The 19,043-nt window shown below is 36.2% G+C and overlaps 1 protein-coding gene across 3 annotated transcripts in view; it reads left to right on the forward strand.

Annotated features, from left to right (window-relative positions):
* EPM2A (EPM2A glucan phosphatase, laforin) overlaps positions 1 to 19,043 on the forward strand; it is a 191,888-nt gene that overhangs the window by 23,781 nt on the left and 149,064 nt on the right. For all 3 annotated transcript variants that reach the window (XM_036087705.2, XM_078054614.1, XM_036087700.2), the window contains exon 2: positions 7,655 to 7,829. In XM_036087705.2, coding sequence (XP_035943598.2) covers positions 7,655 to 7,829 — 175 coding nt within the window. The remainder of the gene's footprint in view (positions 1 to 7,654; positions 7,830 to 19,043) is intronic.

A 19,043-nucleotide genomic window follows, 5' to 3' on the forward strand; every position in this document is an offset into this window, starting at 1 on the left:
GAGCAGGGAGCCCGATGCGGGACTCGATCCTGGGTCTCCAGGATCATGACCTGAGCAGAAGGCAGTCGCTTAACCAACTGAGCCACCCAGGCGCCCAATTAGAATTTTATTTTAAGTGGACTGCACTACCCAGTAGATTTTGTTTATGCAATATAACTTTAAAACTTCCTTGTAAAAAATAAACAGTTTAACCCGAACTTTCAAACTTGTAGAATTATTTGAAGTAATGTGTTGGTTCTGATTTTAAATTCTGAGGTTTCTTACTTCTCTGGTTTTTTTGGTGTGTCAGGAAGCAGGCCTCTTATTCCTTCACATTTATTCACTTTATTTAAATTTACGTAATTTGCCTTGATGAACAAATAACATGATGGCCAAATTTGCTCTAAGGAAATAGGTGTTTATTGTTAATTAAATCAATCCTTTTCCACTTTTCTGCCAATGACAGATTAGTTTATTCTACCTTAGTGAGCTGTTTATTTATTTATTTATTTTAAATTAATGCTAATGAATAATTGGCATTGGCCAGCTCCAATCTGGACAGATAATTCACTTGTATCTACTCTCTTGCCCCACCCATTCCCCTGTCACAAAGTTACTCCTTTAACCTTATAGCCAACTGGTCCTTTTGTGAGGTGGATGAGATCTGGAAAAGTTAACTGAGCTTCTAGGCATTAAATGATCACTGTGGTATTAAACAATGTGTTATATATATTGTATTCTTAGGCCAGTCTTATGGAACAGAAAATGAATTAGAAGCCTAAAAATTTTCCAGTCTATTTGGAAAAAACAAAACACAACAAACACCGAAGTTTTTTTTGTTTTTGTTTTTTTAAAGATTTTATTTATTTATGTGAGAGAGAGAGAATGAGAGAGAGAGCATGAGAGCGGGGAGGCTCAGAGGGAGAAGCAGACTCTCTGCTGAGCAGGGAGCCTGATGTGGGACTCGATCCTGGGACTCCAGGATCATGACCTGAGCTGAAGGCAGTTGCTTAACCAACTGAGCCACCCAGGCGCCCACAAACACCCAAGTTTTATTTGTTTATTAAACTTTTTATTTTGAGGTAATTGTACATTCACATGCAGTTGTTAGAAGTAATATGGAAAGATACTGTGTAGCTTTTATTGTTTCCCTCAGTGGTAACATTTTCATTACCACAAGGGTCTCCATGTTACTCTTTTATAGCCATGCCCACTTTCCCCCTCCCCCACACCCCAGAACCCCAGGTAACCACTAATCTGTTCTCTATCTCTATAAATCTTTTCATTTTAAGAATGTTATATACATGGAATTCTAGAGTATGTAACTTTTTGAGATTGGCGTTTTTTCACTTAGCATAATTTGTTTAAGATTCACCTAGGTTGTTGCACATATCAATAGGTCATTCATTTTTATGGCTAAATCATTGGTGTTGATGTATCATAATTTGTTAAAACAAATGGTGTTGATGTATCATAATTTGTTAAAACATTCACACACTAAAGGACATCTGGGTTGTTTCTAGGTTTTGACTACAATGAATAAAACTACTGTAAAAATTCTTCTACAGGTTTTTGTGTGAATAAAAGTTTAGTTTCTCCGAGATAAATGCCTGGAGTAGAGTTGGGTTGTATAGTTCTTGCAAGTTTAATTTTTAAAAGAAATTGCCAAACATTGCCCCAGAGTGGTTGTACTGTTTTACATTCCTATTAGCAGTATATGAGTTATCCAGTTTTTCCCAGCCTTGTATCCAGCATTTGGTGGTGTCACTATTTTTTATTTTGTAAAAATAAAAAAATTTTATAGGTGTGTAATGCTATCTCATTGTGGTTTTAATTTGTATTTTTCTTAAGGCTAGTGATATTGAACATCTTTTCAAGTACTTATTTGCCATCTGTATATCCTCTTTGGTGAAATGCCACTTCATATCTTTTTCCCATATGCTAATTGGATTGTTGGTTTACTTATTGTTGAGTTTTGAGAGTTCTTTAATATTCTAGATACTAGTCCTTTGTTGGGGTATATGATTTGCCAGTATTTCATTCTAATCTGTAACTTGTTTTTCTCCCAAGAAGGTCTTTTGCAGAATAAAAGTTTATAATTTTGATAAAATCAGATTTATAAATTTTTCCTTTTTGGATTGTACTTTTAGTGTGAAGTCTTAGAACTCTGAATACTGAATTTTTTCCCTATTTGCTTTTCTATAAGTTTTATAGTTTCACCTTTTATATTTAAGTCCATGATCCATTTTCAGTTAATTTTTGTATAAGATGTAGAGGTTGAGGCATCCAATCCATTAACATGGTATGTTTCTCCATTTATTAGATCTTCTTTGATTTCTTTTCACATTTTATGGTTTTAAGCATACAAATTGTGTACATGTTTTTCTTAGATTTATGACTATGTAGATGGTATTTTATTTAATTATAATGGCCAAATCTTCATTCCTAGTATATAGAAATACAATTTATTTTGCATGCTTATCTTTATCTTGTGGCCTTGCTAAACTCTCTTATTTTAGGAGATTTTAAAAAATTATTATTGATTCCTTGGGATTTTCTTCATAGACAGTCATGTCATCTGCAAATAAAGTACAGTTTTATTTCTTTTATCTTTATGCCTATGTACTATGTTGAAGAGATTGTATAGCATTGGTATGGATTCTTCTTTAAGCATTTGGTAGAATTCTTCATTGAAACCACATGGGCTTTGAGATTTCTTTTTTGGGGGGTTTTAAAATTATGTATCCAGGGCGCCTGGGTGGCTCAGTTGGTTAAGCGACTGCCTTCGGCTCAGGTCATGATCCTGGAGTCCCGGGATCGAGTCCCGCATCGGACTCCCTGCTCAGCGGGGAGTCTGCTTCTCCCTCTGACCCTCCTCCCTCTCATGCTGTCTCTCATTCTCTCTCAAATAAATAAATAAAATCTTTAAAAAAAAAAAATAAATAAAATTATGTATCCAATATCCTTAAGAGTTATATGGATATTCAATCTGTATTTCATATTAAATGAGTTGTGGTAATTTGCGTTTTGAGGATGGTCCATTTCATTTACGTTGTTAAATTTATGTGTGTTTTGTTGTTTATAGTGTTGTCTTATACTTTTGATGCCTGCAAGGTCTATGGTGATATCCCTTCTTTTCTCTCTTTTCCTTCCTTCTTTTCTTCCTTTCTTTCATAATTTGTGCCTTTTCTCACTTTTCTTTGCCAGTCTCGTTAGAGGTTTGCCAGTTTTACTGATCTTTTCAACAAATCAGCTCTTTATTTCATTGATTTTCTCTAATGTTTTTCTGTTTTTTAATTTCATTGATTTCCATTCTTTATTATTTCTTTCCTTCTGTTTGCCTTGGATTTATTTTGCTCTTCTTTTTCTAATTTCTTGAAGTGGAGCTAGATTGATTTGAAACTTTTCCTATTTTTACTGTATATATTTAGTACTATAAATTTCCCTCACAGCACTGTTTTATCTGTGTCCCACATATTTTGACACATATTATTTTGATTTTCATTCATTGCAATGTATTTTTAATAACTTTGAGACTTCCTTTTTGAACCGCAGATTATTTAGAAGTATGTATATTAGTTTCCAAGTATTTGAATATTTTCCTATTATGTTATTGATTTCCAGTTTGATTCTGTTGAGGTCAGGGAAAACACTTTGTGTGATTTAATTCTAAAGTTTTGATATTGTCTTATGGTCCAGGATATGATTTAGCCTGGTATATGTTCTGTGCACACTTGAAAATGTACATTCTGCTATTGTTGGGTGGTGTGTCTATAAATGTCAATTAGATTCCATTGGTTGACAGTGATGTTATTTTATTCCTTGCTGATTTTTTGTCTAGTTGTTCTATGAATTGTTGAGAGAGAGGTGTTGAAATTTCCAACTTTAATTCCAGACTTGTCTGTTCTCCATTCAGTTGTCTTACTTTTTAGTTTCACATATTTTGCAGCTCTGTTTTTTGTTGTGTACACATTTAGAATTCTTATAGCTTCTTGATAGATTGATACTTTTAACATCATATACTTTCCCTTTCTATCTCTAGTAATTTTCTTTGCTCTGAAGGTTCTACTTTATATGATATTAACATAACCACCTGTTCTTTCTTTTGATTAATGTTTGCATGGTATATCTTTTTCTTCACTTTTACTTTCCAGCTGCCTATAATTTGAAGTGAGTTTCTTCTAGACATCATACACTTGGTTCATTTTTTAAAAATGGGTTGTTGGGGCGCCTGGGTGGTTCAGTCGGTTAAATGGCTGCCTTTGGCTCAGGTCATGATCCCGGGGTCCTGGGATGGAGCCCCGTGTTGGACTGTCTGCTCAGCAGAGAGCCTGCTTCTCCCTCTCTCTCTACCTGCCACTCTGCCTACTTGTGTTCTCTATCTCTGTCAAATAAATAAAATCTTTAAAAAAATAAAAAAAATAAAAATGGGTTGTTGAAGCTTTTTCAGATAATTTTTTTTTCCAGATAATTCTTTTTCAGATAATTCTAACATCGCTGTCATCTTGATGTTGGCATCTTGCAAACATTTTTAATTTTTATTCAGTTTGAGATCTTTGTGATTTTTGATATAAGGAGTGACTCTATTGAAACCTGGACATTTTGAGTATTTTATAATGTGACCCTGGATCTTATTCAAATCTTCTGGTTTAACTGGATTCCTCTAGCACTGCTCCAGTAGGAGGGTGGGGGTACCTCCCCACCCATTGACAACTGAAGGGATTGACTTTATTACTACTGAGTGGGGTGGGAGTTCTGGCTCTCCATTAGACCTCCACTGATACCTCCCTGGCTGAAAGAAATAGAAGTGTTTTGTTACTTCTAAAACATGTATGTGTAAAAATGAGTAATTCAAAAAACGAATTCCAGGAATGAAGAATTCTTAGGAAGTTGACGTTATGTAAATAATTTTTCTTAAACTTTGTAATTTATGTACATTTGAGCTCCTTAATAATTGTATTTAAGTTGTAACATTTAAATTGTCATAAGTCTCAGGGTACATGGGTGGTTCAGTTGGTTAAGCGTCCAATTCTTGGTTTTGGCTCAGATCATGATCTCAGGAATGTGAGATCAAGCCCCCCTCCCCCCCCAAGTCAGGCTCTGTGCTCAGCATGGAGTCTGCTTAGTTTTCTGTCTCTCCCTCTCCCTCTGCTCCTCTTCTTGCTTGCACTCGCTGTCTCTCTCTAAAATAAATAAATAGATAGATAGATAGATAAATAAATAAATAAATAAATAAATAAATAAATAAATAAATATCTTTAAATTGTCATAAGTCTAGGGGCACCTGGCTGGCTCAGTCAGTAGAGCACCTGACTCTTGATCTCAGGGTCAGGAGTTCAAGCCCCACATTAGGCGTGGAGTCTACTTAAAATAAAAAGTAAATAAATAAATTGTTGTAAGTCTATTGTACTGAACAGTGGGAACCACAGATATTATTCTTTTATTAAACCAAAAAGTAATACTTGTGCTTTGTGACAAATCCAACAAATTCAGAATAGTTTAGAGTAAAATGGTCCTCTTCATCCCAATTCCATTCTCCAGATGTAACTATTAACAATCGGACATGCATTCACTCAGTTTTTAGGATCTATTTACACTTTCAATCATGTTCCCCCACCTCACTTACTCACTCCTAGTCTTTCTCTTCACCTTCCTTTTCTGTGCCTCCTTTGTAAGCTCATCCTTCTTTATCCAGCTATTAAATATTGGGATGCTTTCAGACTTGGCTCTAGAAACCTTTTCTTCTGCATCACTATTGTTTTTCTTTGTGACTCATCTAAATCCTTGCCTCAGTTGCCATTTACACTTAGGTGACTCATAAATTTATTTTTCTACTTCAGATCTCTGGCCTGAGTGTCAAACCGATAATGCCAACTCTGTACTTAACATCTCTTTTTGTATACAAATGGCACTTCAAGTCCAAAAACCAGACTGGTGGTCTTCCCTTCCAACGTCTTACAGATTTCACATCTTAGTGAATGGTACCACCATATATTGAGTTATATTTGCCAGAAGCCTAGAGTCACTGTTGCCTCCCTTTCTCCTGTACCTCCCATATCCGCCCTGTGGTTTTTCCTTCCTGAATCTGCCCACTCGTTCCCATTTCTACCTCCAGGCTTTCATCATCTTCTGCCTGGGCTAGACCAGTAGTTTCTTAAATGGACTTTTTGCTTAATCTTATTGCATCTGAATTAAATTTTTACTCTGTGACCAGAGAGATACTTTTAAAATAAAAATTTGGTCATGTTATCTGCTTGTTCCTATGGTAAATACCAAAATCCTTAACATGACTTAGCACAGTGTAGATCATGTAGATGACATTTAATAAGCATTTGTGGAAAAATGAATAGATGAATTTATATAGTTGAGTGTGTGCTATTAAAATAGTATTGTTCACACATGTATCTCTATGTATCTTTTTTATTCTTGCTATATTTCTATTTGATATGTTTCTAGAAGTGGGGTGCTAGTATAGTTTGGTTTTCATCTATTAAATATCAAGGGTAAAGGATCACTTGGTGTAGTGCCTTGTAGCCATCAAAAGAAAAAGGGAAGTCTGATCTAGGGAGATCAGTGGTGATTTATTAAGGGAGCCATCTTGTACCTCCTACCTGATGGAAGGGAGTTATATCCTAAAGAATTGCCCAATGACTTAAGGATTTCTTTGTTTTTGAGATTTTATGCCAAATAACTTTAGGTAAAATATTTTATAAGATAGAGCAAGGGACAAATGAGTCAGATTTTTATATTTGTAGCAAACGTGACTTACTCCTATTTTTATTTTGCTTACTCTTTTTTTTTTTTGTATTAAAGACAGTATAGGAAATTAGGTAGTTTAAGGAAAGGAATGATTTGAAATGGGGTGGTCACATAAAGGTGAATAGAAATAATATATGAATTATAATTTCATAGAAGTAAAAGATCTGTGTACTAGTGTAGTTGATACTGGGCAGAATGTGATGTAGGCAAAAAGTATTTTCAGAGACATGTTCTTCCATTTCTCTCTCTTTTGGTTCACTCCATGGAGGGAGGATGGTGTGTACTGGTGCTTGTGAAGTAGGCAGAAAACAGCATGAAGGGATCAGGTGCCTGAAAGATGGGGATCTAGGTATCAGTTTGCCACTAGCTTGGCACTTGCTAGTTTTGTGACCTTGGGCAACGTAGCTAATCTCTGTGATAATTTCCCATCTGAAAATAGTACTAACCACTGATTTACATGCAGACTAGGTTGGATGTGATCATTTGTTTCATTATTTATTAATGTATTTATTTTAAAAATTCATTTGTTTGAGCAGATACTAAAACACTTTATTACTGATTCTTTTTTATTACTGATTTTAGTTATGAATTTGCATACCAGAAAGATAAAAAGGCTGCAAAATGACTCACAATGGGTAGTTAGGGCACTGAGAGGTACCATTAAACTCTGAGAGTTAATATGCTTTTGGAAATATGCATGTATTCCAAGGGAGCACAGAACTCTATGAAATTCATATGTAATTACAAATTTTTTCTGTTTTTCCCCTCTAGTCTATTTTTGTTCATACTGAAATGTGTGGATTAAGCAGCTTTATATTTATTTTCTTCTTCCTATTAATTTCGCATCAGCTACTCTGTGGCTGCTTAAGCAAAACATTGATTTAATTGCTCTGTTTGTCATTTCTTCTTGTTCCAGGCAATGGACCTCACCATGACCGTTGCTATACTTATAATGAAAACAACTTGGTGGATGGTGTTTATTGTCTCCCAATAGGACACTGGATTGAGTCAACTGGGCACACCAATGAGATGAAGCATACCACGGACTTCTATTTTAATATTGCAGGCCACCAAGCCATGCATTACTCAAGGTAAAAATAGTGCCATGTTTATAAGCATAGAGATAGGATGAGAGGTAGTATTAGGACAATGGACGTGTTCACTGTGTCCAAAACAGCAGCGTCTCCCTTTGGAGGGGCATATAGGCCTGCAGTACTTTAAGGAGAAAAATTACAGTGAATCACTGTGTGAGCTTTTCTGGTTCTAGATGTGAAGGATCCTTTGTATAGAGTTCTTTTATTAATTACATACTCTGGCATCAACATATTTTGACCAGATTGTACTTAGCTAGTCTTTGTACTTTCATAGTGGTTCCCAGATCAGCATTTATCTTTTATTTTACCAACCAACACTGAAAAAAAACTGGTGTCTCTTTATAAACTTTTATTCAGATAAATGTGTGAAAATGTAGACATAAAACTAGATTAGATGTGATCATTTGCTCTGTTATTAATATATTTATTTATTTAATTATTATGCCAGCAATATGTGCCATAATAAAAATTCAAACACTGAAGAGGATGCTAACTGAAAAGTAAGGTTCGATACACTCTCCTTCATTACCACTCATCGGAAGTAATTATTTCCAATGATTTTATGGTTAGTTTTTCTGGAGTTTAATTTCAAGTCTTAAATAATATTCATGCACTTTATTTGTTAATGTATCAATTTAAAAATAGTTATTGTTTCCCATCTGTGGCATGAAAGATACCAAGTTCACTTACACTTGTCTTCTTTCCCCACTCCCACTTCCTGCCAGCTCGTTTAAAAAATTCTTTTGTTATTTAACTTCATAAAAATTCCATTTCTTGATAGTTTTTGACAGTGCTTCTTGATTTCCTACTGGGTAAGTCAGAGATTTATTGTCCTTGTATTTTCCTCCACATCTACTTCCACCTGTTAACTCCTGTTTTGCATTACTTTCACATTTTCAAGGTTTACAGAACTTACAATTAATTTAGCAAATTAAATCTTTTATAGTTTGATAATTTGAAAATGGAAACCCATATTCAACATTTAAAATATCATGTAAATATTATTTACTGTAGAACATGCAGTGTTTGTGCCATAGACAAAGAGAGGCATTCTCATGCTCTTAAAAACTGCATTGCTTTGAATGAGAGATGTAATTAGTACAAACAGGGTAGTGAATGGTAGGAGAGAGGATGCAACTTCATCATAGTGTTAGGGAATTCATGTTCTTCTTGGACATACCATTCTTGGAAATCCATGCTAGATGTTGACCTTGCTGATGGATTGGAGGCAGAACATGAGCAAGAGAGGAGTTAAGCATGACCTGTGATTTTATAGCCTGAGCAACTGGATTAATGGTGTCCTGTTTATTGAGATGGGGAAGACAAGGAGATGAACAGTTTGGAGTATGGATCGAGATGATAACTCTATTGTAGACATAATGTATTTGAAATGTAGGTTAGATTGCAGAAAGGAATCAATTTGATGTCTGGAGTTTTGTGGAGAGATTGTGAATGGACAGATAAAATTTGGGTTATCAATGTATAGATGACATTCAAAGTAATGAGTTTATTATTTATTTATTTATTTTTAAAGATTTATTTATTTTTTTAGAAAGAGAGAGCACGAGTGGGGTGAGGGGCAGAGGGAGAGAGAAAGAATCCTCAAGCAGACTCTCAGTGTGGAGCCTGACGGGGGGCTCAATATCATGACCCTGAAATCATGACCTGAGCTGAAATTAAGGGTCAGATGTTTAGCCGACTGAGCCACCCACACACCCCTCAAAATGATAAGTTTAGATGAGATCATTTAGTGAATGAGTGAAATATAGCAGAGACAAAGAAGTGAAAATAACAAGCCCTCATGTACATACAATTTAGAGATCAAAGAGAAGAGGATCCAGAGAAAAGAATTGAAAAGAGGCACCCATTGAGATGTACTGACCTTTAGTGAGGTCGTGTTTCTGAGTTATTTTTCATTTTTGCTGAACCACAATTGCTGAAGAGTCGTGTTTTAGGCTCTAGGGATTTTCTTCTACATTTGATTATTTCTCCTCCTTTGTCCTTTGTTCTGTTGTTAAAGATCCTCCTTAGATGGATGTTGGACCTCGTGGATTTATATCTTTTTTTTAAATTTTATTTTATTATGTTATGTTAGTCACCATACATTACATCATTAGTTTTTGATGTGATCCACGATTCATTGTTTTCATATAATACCCAGTGCTCCATGCAGTACGTGCCCTCCTTAATACCCATCACCAGGCTAACCCATCCCCCCACCCCCCTCCCCTCTAAAATCCTCAGTTTGTTTCTCAGAGTCCATAGTCTCTCATGGTTCATTCTCCCTTCGATTCCCCCCCTTCATTTTTCCCTTCCTTCTTCTAATGTCCTCCATGCTATTCCTTATGTTCCACAAATAAGTGAAACCATATGATAATGGACTTTCTCTGCTTGACTTATTTCACTTAGTATAATCTACTCCAGTCCCATCCATGTTGATGTAAAAGTTGGGTATTCATCCTCTCTGATGGCTGAGTAATAGTCCATTGTATATATGGACCACATCTTCTTTATCCATTCATCTGTTGAAGGACATCTCAGCTCTTTCCACAGTTTGGCTATTATGGACATTGCTGCTATGAACATTGGGGTGCATATGGCCCTTCTTTTTACTACATCTGTGTCTTTGGGGTAAATACCCAGTAGTGCAATTGCTGGGTCATAGGATAGCTCTATTTTTAATTTTTTGAGGCACCTCCACACTGTTTTCCAAAATGGCTATACCAACTTGCATTCCCACCAACAGTGTAAGAGGGTTCCCCTTTCTCCACAACCTCTCCAACATTTGTTGTTTCTTTCCCTGTCCATTTGCCATTCTAACTGGTGTAAGGTGGTATCTCAGTGTGGTTTTAATTTGAATTTCCCTGATGGCTAATGATGATGAACATTTTTTCATGTGTCTGTTAGCCATTTATATGTCTTCTTCAGAGAAGTGTCTGTTCATGTCTTCTGCCCATTTTTTAACTTGATTATTTGTTTTTTGGGTGTTGAGTTTGAGAAGTTCTTTATAGATCTTGGATACCAGCCCTTTATCTGTAGTGTCATTTGCAAATATCTTCTCCTATTCTGTGGGTTGCCTCTTTGTTTTGTTGACTGTTTCCTTTGCTGTGCAGAAGCTTTTTATCTTGATGAAGTCCCAAAAGTTCATTTTTGCTTTTGTTTCACTAGCCTTTGGAGATGTATCTTGAAAGAAGTTGCTGTGGCTGATGTCAAAGAGGTTACTGCCTATGTTCTTCTCTAGGATTTTGATGGATTCCTGTCTCGCATTGAGGTCTTTCATCCATTTTGAGTTTATCTTTGTGTATGGTGTTAGAGAATGGTCTAGTTTCATTCTTCTGCATGTGGCTGTCCGATTTTCCCAGTGCCACTTATTGAAGAGACTGTCTTTTTTCCATTGCATATTTTTTCCTGCTTTGTCAAAGATTATTTGACCATAGAGTTGAGGGTCCATATCTGGGCTCTCTATTCTGTTCCATTGGTCTATATGTCTGTTTTTGTGCCAGTACCATGCTGTCTTGGTGATTACTGCTTTGTAACATAGCTTGAAATCAGGCAACGTGATGCCCCCAGCTTTGTTTTTCTTTTTCAACATTTCCTTGGCGATTCAGGGTCTTTTCTGATTCCATACAAATTTTTGGATTGTTTGTTCCAGCACTTTGAAAAATGTCATTGGAATTTTGATCAGGATGGCATTGAAGGTATAGATTGCTCTGGGTAGCATAGACATTTTAACAATGTTTATTCTTCTGATCCATGAGCATGGAATGTTTTTCCATCTTTTTGTGGATTTATATCTTATTCTTGACTTTATTTTTTTTATTTTTTATTTTTTTAAAGATTTTATTTATTTATTTGACAGAGAGAGATACAGCGAGAGAGGGAACACAGGCAGGGGGAGTGGGAGAGGGAGAAGCAGGCTTCCCGCCGAGCAGGGAGCCCGATGCGGGGCTCGATCCCAGGACCCTGGGATCATGACCTGAGCCGAAGGCAGACGCTTAACGACTGAGCCACCCAGGTGCCCCTATTCTTGACTTTAAAAAAAGATATTTTCACCTCTGGGTTTTATTGCTTTACATATTGAGAGACTTCATTTTTTTTTTTCTTCCAACTCAACTAATTTTTTCCCTTAATTTTGATAATTGCATCCTTATGTTTCATGGATTCTTACTTGTTATTCCCTTTTTGCATATTAGCTTATTCTAGTTTGTAAATGGATATATTCTCGAGTCTTTTCTTATAATACTAATGAGAATGATTTTGAAGTCCTCCTCTCTTACCGCAATTCTTGTTTCCTCCAGAATCAATTGTTCTCTACTCATTTTGACCTTTCTCTTTATTGTTGTTGGTTTTAAATATGGAAATTCTCAGTTGTTCACATTTATTATTATTATTATTATTAACATATAATGTATTATTTGTTTCAGGGGTACAGGTCTGTGATTCATCAGTCTTACACAATTCACAGCGCTCACCATAGCACATACCCTCCCCAAGGTCCATCACCCAGCCACCCCATCCCTCCCACCCCCCTCCCCTCCAGCAACCCTCAGTTGTTTCCTGAGATTAAGAGTCTCTTATGGTTTGTCTCCCTCTCTGGTTTCGTCTTGTTTCATTTTTCCCTCCCTTCCCCTATGATCCTCTGTCTTGTTTCTCAAATTCCTCATATCAGTGAGATCATATGATAATAGTCTTTCTCTGATTGACTTATTTCGCTTAGCATAATACCCTCTAGTTCCATCCACGTCATTGTAAATGGCAAGATTTAATTTTTTTAAAAGATTTTATTTATTTATTTGACAGAGAGAGACACAGTGAGAGAGGGAACGCAAGCAGGGGGAGTGGGAGAGGGAGAAGCAGGCTCCCTATGAGCAGGGAGCCTGACGCGGGGCTTGATCCCAGGACCCCGGGATCATGACCTGAGCCGAAGGCAGACGCTTAACGACTGAGCCACCCAGGTGCCCCAAGATTTCATTTTTTTGATAGCTGTATAATATTCCATTGTATATATAGACCACATCTTCTTTATCCATTCATCTGTTGATGGACATCTTGGCTCTTTCCATAGTTTGGCTATTGTGGACATTGCTGCTATAAACATTGGGGTGCACGTACCCCTTGGGATCACTACATTTGTATCTTTGGGGTAAATACTCAGTAGTGCAATTGCTGGGTCATAGGGTAGCTCTATTTTCAACTTTTTGAGGAACCTCCATACTGTTTTCCAGAGTGGCTACACCAGCTTGCATTCCCACCATCAGTGTAGGAGGGTTCCCCTTTTTCTGCATCCTCACCAACATCTGTCATTTCCTGACTTGTTAATTTTAGCCATTCTGACTGGTGTGAGGTGGTATCTCATGGAGGTTTTTTTTTTTTTTTTTTTTTTTTTTTAAAGATTTTATTTATTTATTTGAGAGAGAGAGAATGAGAGAGAGCACATGAGAGGGGATAGGGTCAGAGGGCAAAGCAGACTCCCCGCCGAGCAGGGAGCCTGATGCGGGACTCGATCCAGGGACTCCAGGATCATGACCTGAGCCGAAGGCAGTCGCTTAACCAACTGAGCCACCCAGGCGCCCCCTCATGGAGGTTTTGATTTGGATTTCCCTGATGCCGAGCGATCTTGAGCACTTTTTCATGTGTCTGTTGGCCATTTGGATGTATTCTTTGCAGAAATGTCTGTTCATGTCTTCTGCCCATTTCTTGATTGGATTACTTGTTCTTTGGGTGTTGAGTTTGATAAATTCTTTATAGATTTTGGATACTAGCCCTTTATCTGATGTGTCATTTGCAAATATCTTCTCCCATTCTGTCGATTGTCTTTTGGTTTTGTTGACTGTTTCCTTTGCTGTGCAAAAGCTTTTTATCTTGATGAAGTCCCAATAGTTCATTTTTGCCCTTGCTTCCCTTGCCTTTGGCGATGTTTCTAGGAAGAAGTTGCTGCAGCTGAGGTCGAAGAAGTTGCTGCAGCTGAGGTCAAAGAAGTTGCTGTGGCTGAGGTAGAAGAGGTTGCTGTCTATGTTCTCCTCAAGGATTTTGATGGATTCCTGTCTCACATTTAGGTCTTTCATCCATTTTGAGTCTATTTTTGTGTGTGGTGTAAGGAAATGGTCCAGTTTCATTCTTCTGCATGTGGCTGTCCAATTTTCCCAACACCATTTGTTGAAGAGACTGTCTTTTTTCCATTGGACATTCTTTCCTGCTTTGTCGAAGATGAGTTGACCATAGAGTTGAGGGTCCCTTTCTGGGCTCTCTATTCTGTTCCATTGATCTATGTGTCTGTTTTTGTACCAGTACCATACTGTCTTGATGATGACAGCTTTGTAATAGAGTTTGAAGTCTGGAATTGTGATGCCACCAGCTTTGCTTTTCTTTTTCAACATTCCTTTGGCTATTTGGGGTCTTTCCTGGTTCCATACAAATTTTAGGATTATTTGTCCCACTCTGTGAAAAAAGTAGATGGTGTTTTGATAGGGATTGCATTAAATGTGTAGATTGCTCTAGGTAGCATAGACATTTTCACAATCTTTGTTCTTCCAATCCATGAACATGGAATGTTTTTCCATTTCTTTGTGTCTTCATCAATTTCTTTCATGAGAATTTTATAGTTTTCTGAGTACAGAGTCTTTGCCTCTTTGGTTAGATTCATTCCTAGGTATCTTTATGGTTTTGGGTGCAATTGTAAATGGGATCAACTCCTTAATTTCTCTTTCTTCTGTCTTGTTGGTGTATAGAAATGCACCTGATTTCTGTGCATTGATTTTATATCCTGCCTCTTTACTGAATTCCTGTATGAGTTCTAGAAGTTTTGGGGTGGAGTCTTTCAAGTTTTCCACATAAAGTATCATATTATCTGCAAAGAGTGAGAGTTTGACTTTGCTGATTCGGATGCCTTTTGTTTCTTTTTGTTGTCTGATTGCTGAGACTAGGACTTCCAGTACTATGTTGAACAGCAGTGGTGATAGTGGATATCCCTGCCATGTTCCTGACCTTAGGGGAAAAGCTCTCAGTCTTTCTCCATTGAGAATGACACATTTATTATTGAAAAGAGGAGGTTGATTATTAAATTCTGTGAGCATGAGTTTCCTCTGCATTTACTAGCTTCTGTACCTCTAACAGTGTTGCCATGGGGGCAGAACATGTCTCCCTGGGGAGAACAGAAACAGACAATCAGCCTGGGCACTACTGCTACCCCATCCTGAATCGAAAGACGAGGAGGACCTGTGTGGGGCACACCTCTCACTCTGAGAGCCTTCGCTCCCCACGTAGGTTTCAATTTTTAATGACGGTATTTTTTCAGCTTCATATATAGTATCATAGCTGTATGTAGGGTGAGTATGAATCATGTACTCATAGTTCATTCACAGTCATGCAAAAAAGGTTAAATTAAAAAATTTTCTTTAAAGCAACTTAGTTTTACATCTAAGTCTCTATTCTACTGGATTCTCAGATAATTTAACATGTTATTATCCTTCTCAGGTGTATATGTGTATATATATAGATATATATATCTTTGTGTATCTGTATATGTGTACATGTATATATTATACATATGTCTTTTTGTATGTATATATATGTGTGTATATAATACCCATTTGTTGAGAGTTATCATAAATGGATGATGAATTTAGTCATGCCTTTTTATATTATATATATAATACAAATATATATATTACACACACACACAAATACATATATTTATACCTGAGAAGGATAATAATAGGTTGAAATGATACATAATATGTATGAAAATATATAATATCTAAGTAATACATACAACATATAATAAACATATGTTTATACCTGAGGTATAATATCTACATAACATAGAAATGCATACCTATATGCATGGGATATATTTATAATGGGATAAAATCTCAGATTTATCAGTTTTGGACTTAGTAGTATCCTTTGTTCCTCTATTTATCTCTATAACATAGATAACTGGGAACTTGGTAATAAATAACATTGTTTATAGTGGACCTGGAGCCATATGTTTACTTTTAAGGTGTCCTATTAACTTCCAAGGTTTCTCACAGTTCAGTCTCATCAGTTGGGTGGTGTGATTTTAAAAAATTTTTAAATTGAGGTATAATTGACATATAACATTATATTACTTTCAGGTATATAACAATGATTCAATATTGGTATACACTGTGAAATGATCACCACAATAAGTCTAGTTTCCCTTGTTACTATATAAAGTTACATAATATACATATGGTATTATTGACTATAGGCCCCATGCTGTATATTACATCCCTATGATTTATGTATTTTATGACTATAAGTTTGCACCCTTTAACCCTTTTCTCCCCAAATACCCCACCTCTCAACCCCCTCCTATCTGGCAACCATCAATCTGTTCTCTTCATCTATCAGTTGTGTTGTGTTTTGTTTGTTTTGTTTTTTAGATTCCACATATAAGTGAAATCATATGGTGTTTGTCTTTTTCTCTGTCTTACTTATTTCACTCAGCATATTCTCAAGTTCTATCCATGTTATTGCAAATGAAGATTTGATTTTTTTAAAGGCTGAATAGTATTCCATTGTGTGTGTGTGTGTGATATTACATCTTTACTCATTCATCCATCAACAGACACTGGTTGTTTCCATATCTTGGCTATTGTGAATAATACTGCAATGAACATAGAGATGCATATATGTTCTTGAATTAGTGTTTTCATTTTTCTTTAGATAAATAACCAGAAGTGGAATTGCTGGATCATATGGTGGTTCTCTTTTTAATTTTTTGAGTAATTTCCATACTGTTTTCCACCGTGGCTACACAAATTTGCATTCCCACCAACAGTGAATGAGGGTTCCCTTTTCTCTATATCCTCACCAACACTTGTTATTTCTTGTCTTTTTGATAGCAACCATTCTGACAGATGTTGGCATGATATCTCGTTGAGATTTTGATTTGCATTTCCCTGGTGTTAGTGATGTTGAGCATCTTCTCATGTACCTGTTGGTCATTTGTATGTCTTCTTTGGAGAAATGTTTATTCAGATCCTCTGCCCGTTTTTTAATTAGATTGTATGAGTTCTTTATATATTTTGGATATTAATTCCTTGTCAGATATATGATTTGCAAATATCTTCTTCCATTCAGTAAGTTGCCCTTTTATTTTGTTGATGGTTTCCTCTGTTGTGCAGAGGTTTTTAGTTTGATGTAAGCACATTTGTTTATTTTTGCTTTTGTTGACATTACCTTGGAGTCGGATCCAAAAAAAATTTTGCCAAGAGCAATGACAAGGAGCTTATTGCCTGTTTTTTCTTGTAGGAATTTTATGGTTTCAGGTCTTACATTCAAGTCTTTAATCCATTTTGAGTTAATTTTTGTGTATGGTGTAAGATTGTGGTCCAGTTTCATTCTTTTGCATAAGTCAGTCCAGTTCTCCTAATACCATTTATTGAAGAGACTCTCCTATCCCCATTGTATATTCTTCACTCCTTTGTCATAAATTAATTGGCCATACATGCAAAAGTTTATTTCTGGACTTTCTATTTTGTCCTATTGATCTATGTATCTGTCTTTATGCCAATACCATACTATTTTGGTTACTATAGCTTTGTAATATAGTTTGAAATCAAGGAGTGTGATTTTGCTTTGTTCTTCTTTCTCAAGATTGCTTTGGCTATTTGGGCTCTTTTGTGGTTCCATAGAAATTTTAGGATTGTTCTATTTTTGTGAAAAATGCCTTTGGGATTTTGAAGATATTTCATTGAATTTATAGATTGCTTTGGATAATATGGACATTTTAATAATTAATTTTTAAATCCATGAGCACAGAATATTTTTCCATTTATTTGTGTATTCTTCAATTTCTTTCATCAGTGTCTTACAGGTTTTTAGTGTGCAGGTCTTTTACCTTCTTGATTAAGCTTGTTCCTAGGTATTCTTTTTGATGCAACTGTAAATGGGATTGTTTTCTTGACTTCTCTTTTGGATAGTTTGTTGTTAGTGTATAAAATCAACAGATATTTGTATGTTGATTTTGTATCCTGCAAGTTTACTGAATTTGTTTATCAGTCCTAACAGGGTTGTTTGTGTGTGTGTGTGTGTGTGTGTGTGTGTGTGTAGTCTTTAGAGTTTTCTCTATATAAAATCATGTTGTTTGCAAATAGTGACAGTTTTACTTTTTCCTTCCCAATTTGGATGCTTTTTATTTCTTTTTCTTGCTTAATTGTCCTGGCTAGGATTTTCAATACTGTGTTGAATAAAAGTGGCAAGAGTTGGAAATCCTTGTCCTGTTCTTGATCTTAGAGAAAAAGCTTTTAGCTTTTCACTGTTGAGTATGATATTAGGTGCAAGCGTGTCATATATGGCCTTTAAGATGTACAATATTAATATGTACATTCCCTTTATATCCACTTTGTTGAGCGTTTTTATCATAAATGGATGTTGAATTTAGTCAAATTCTTCTCAAATATCTATTGAGATGATCATATGATTTTTATCTTTTGTTAATGTGGTATAAATAATGTTTGACTGATTTGCAGATACTGAGCCATCCTTTCAAGCCCAGAACAAATCCCACTTGATCATGGTATATGATCTTTTTACTGTATTGTTGAATTTGGGCTGCTAATATATATATATTTTATTTTTATTTGAGAGAGCAAGAGCGAGAGCGCGTGAGAGAGAGAGCAACAAGTGGGGTGAGGGGCGGAGGGAGAAGCAGACTCCCCACCCAGCGGGGAGCAAGATGCGGGGCTTGATCCCAGCACTCTAGGATCATGACCTGAGCCGAGGGCAGACGCTTAACCAAATGAGCCACCCAGGCACCCCTGGGCTGCTAATATTTTATTGAGGATTTTTTGTGTCTGTGTTCATCAGAGATGTTGGCCTGTAATTCTCTTTTTTTGCGGTGTTCTTGTTTGGTTTTGGTACTAGGATAATGCTGGCCTTGTAAAATGTTTTTGGAAGCATTCCTTCATATTCAATTTTTTAGAAGAGTTTGAGAAGGATAGATATTGAAACTTCTTTGTGGGGCGCCTGGGTGGCTCAGTCAGTCAGTTAAGCATCTGCCTTCTGCTCAGGTCATGATCCTGGGGCCCTGGGATTGAGCCCCACATTGGGCTTCCTGCTCCGCGGGGAGTCTGCTTCTCCCTCTCCCTCTGTCCCTTCCACCCTGCTTGTGCTCTGCCTCTCTCAAATAAATAAATAAAATCTTAAAAAAAAAACAAAAAACTTCTTTGAATGTTTGGTAGA

This window comes from Halichoerus grypus, chromosome 9 (assembly GCF_964656455.1).
Source record: "Halichoerus grypus chromosome 9, mHalGry1.hap1.1, whole genome shotgun sequence".
Classification (NCBI taxonomy): domain Eukaryota; kingdom Metazoa; phylum Chordata; class Mammalia; order Carnivora; family Phocidae; genus Halichoerus; species Halichoerus grypus.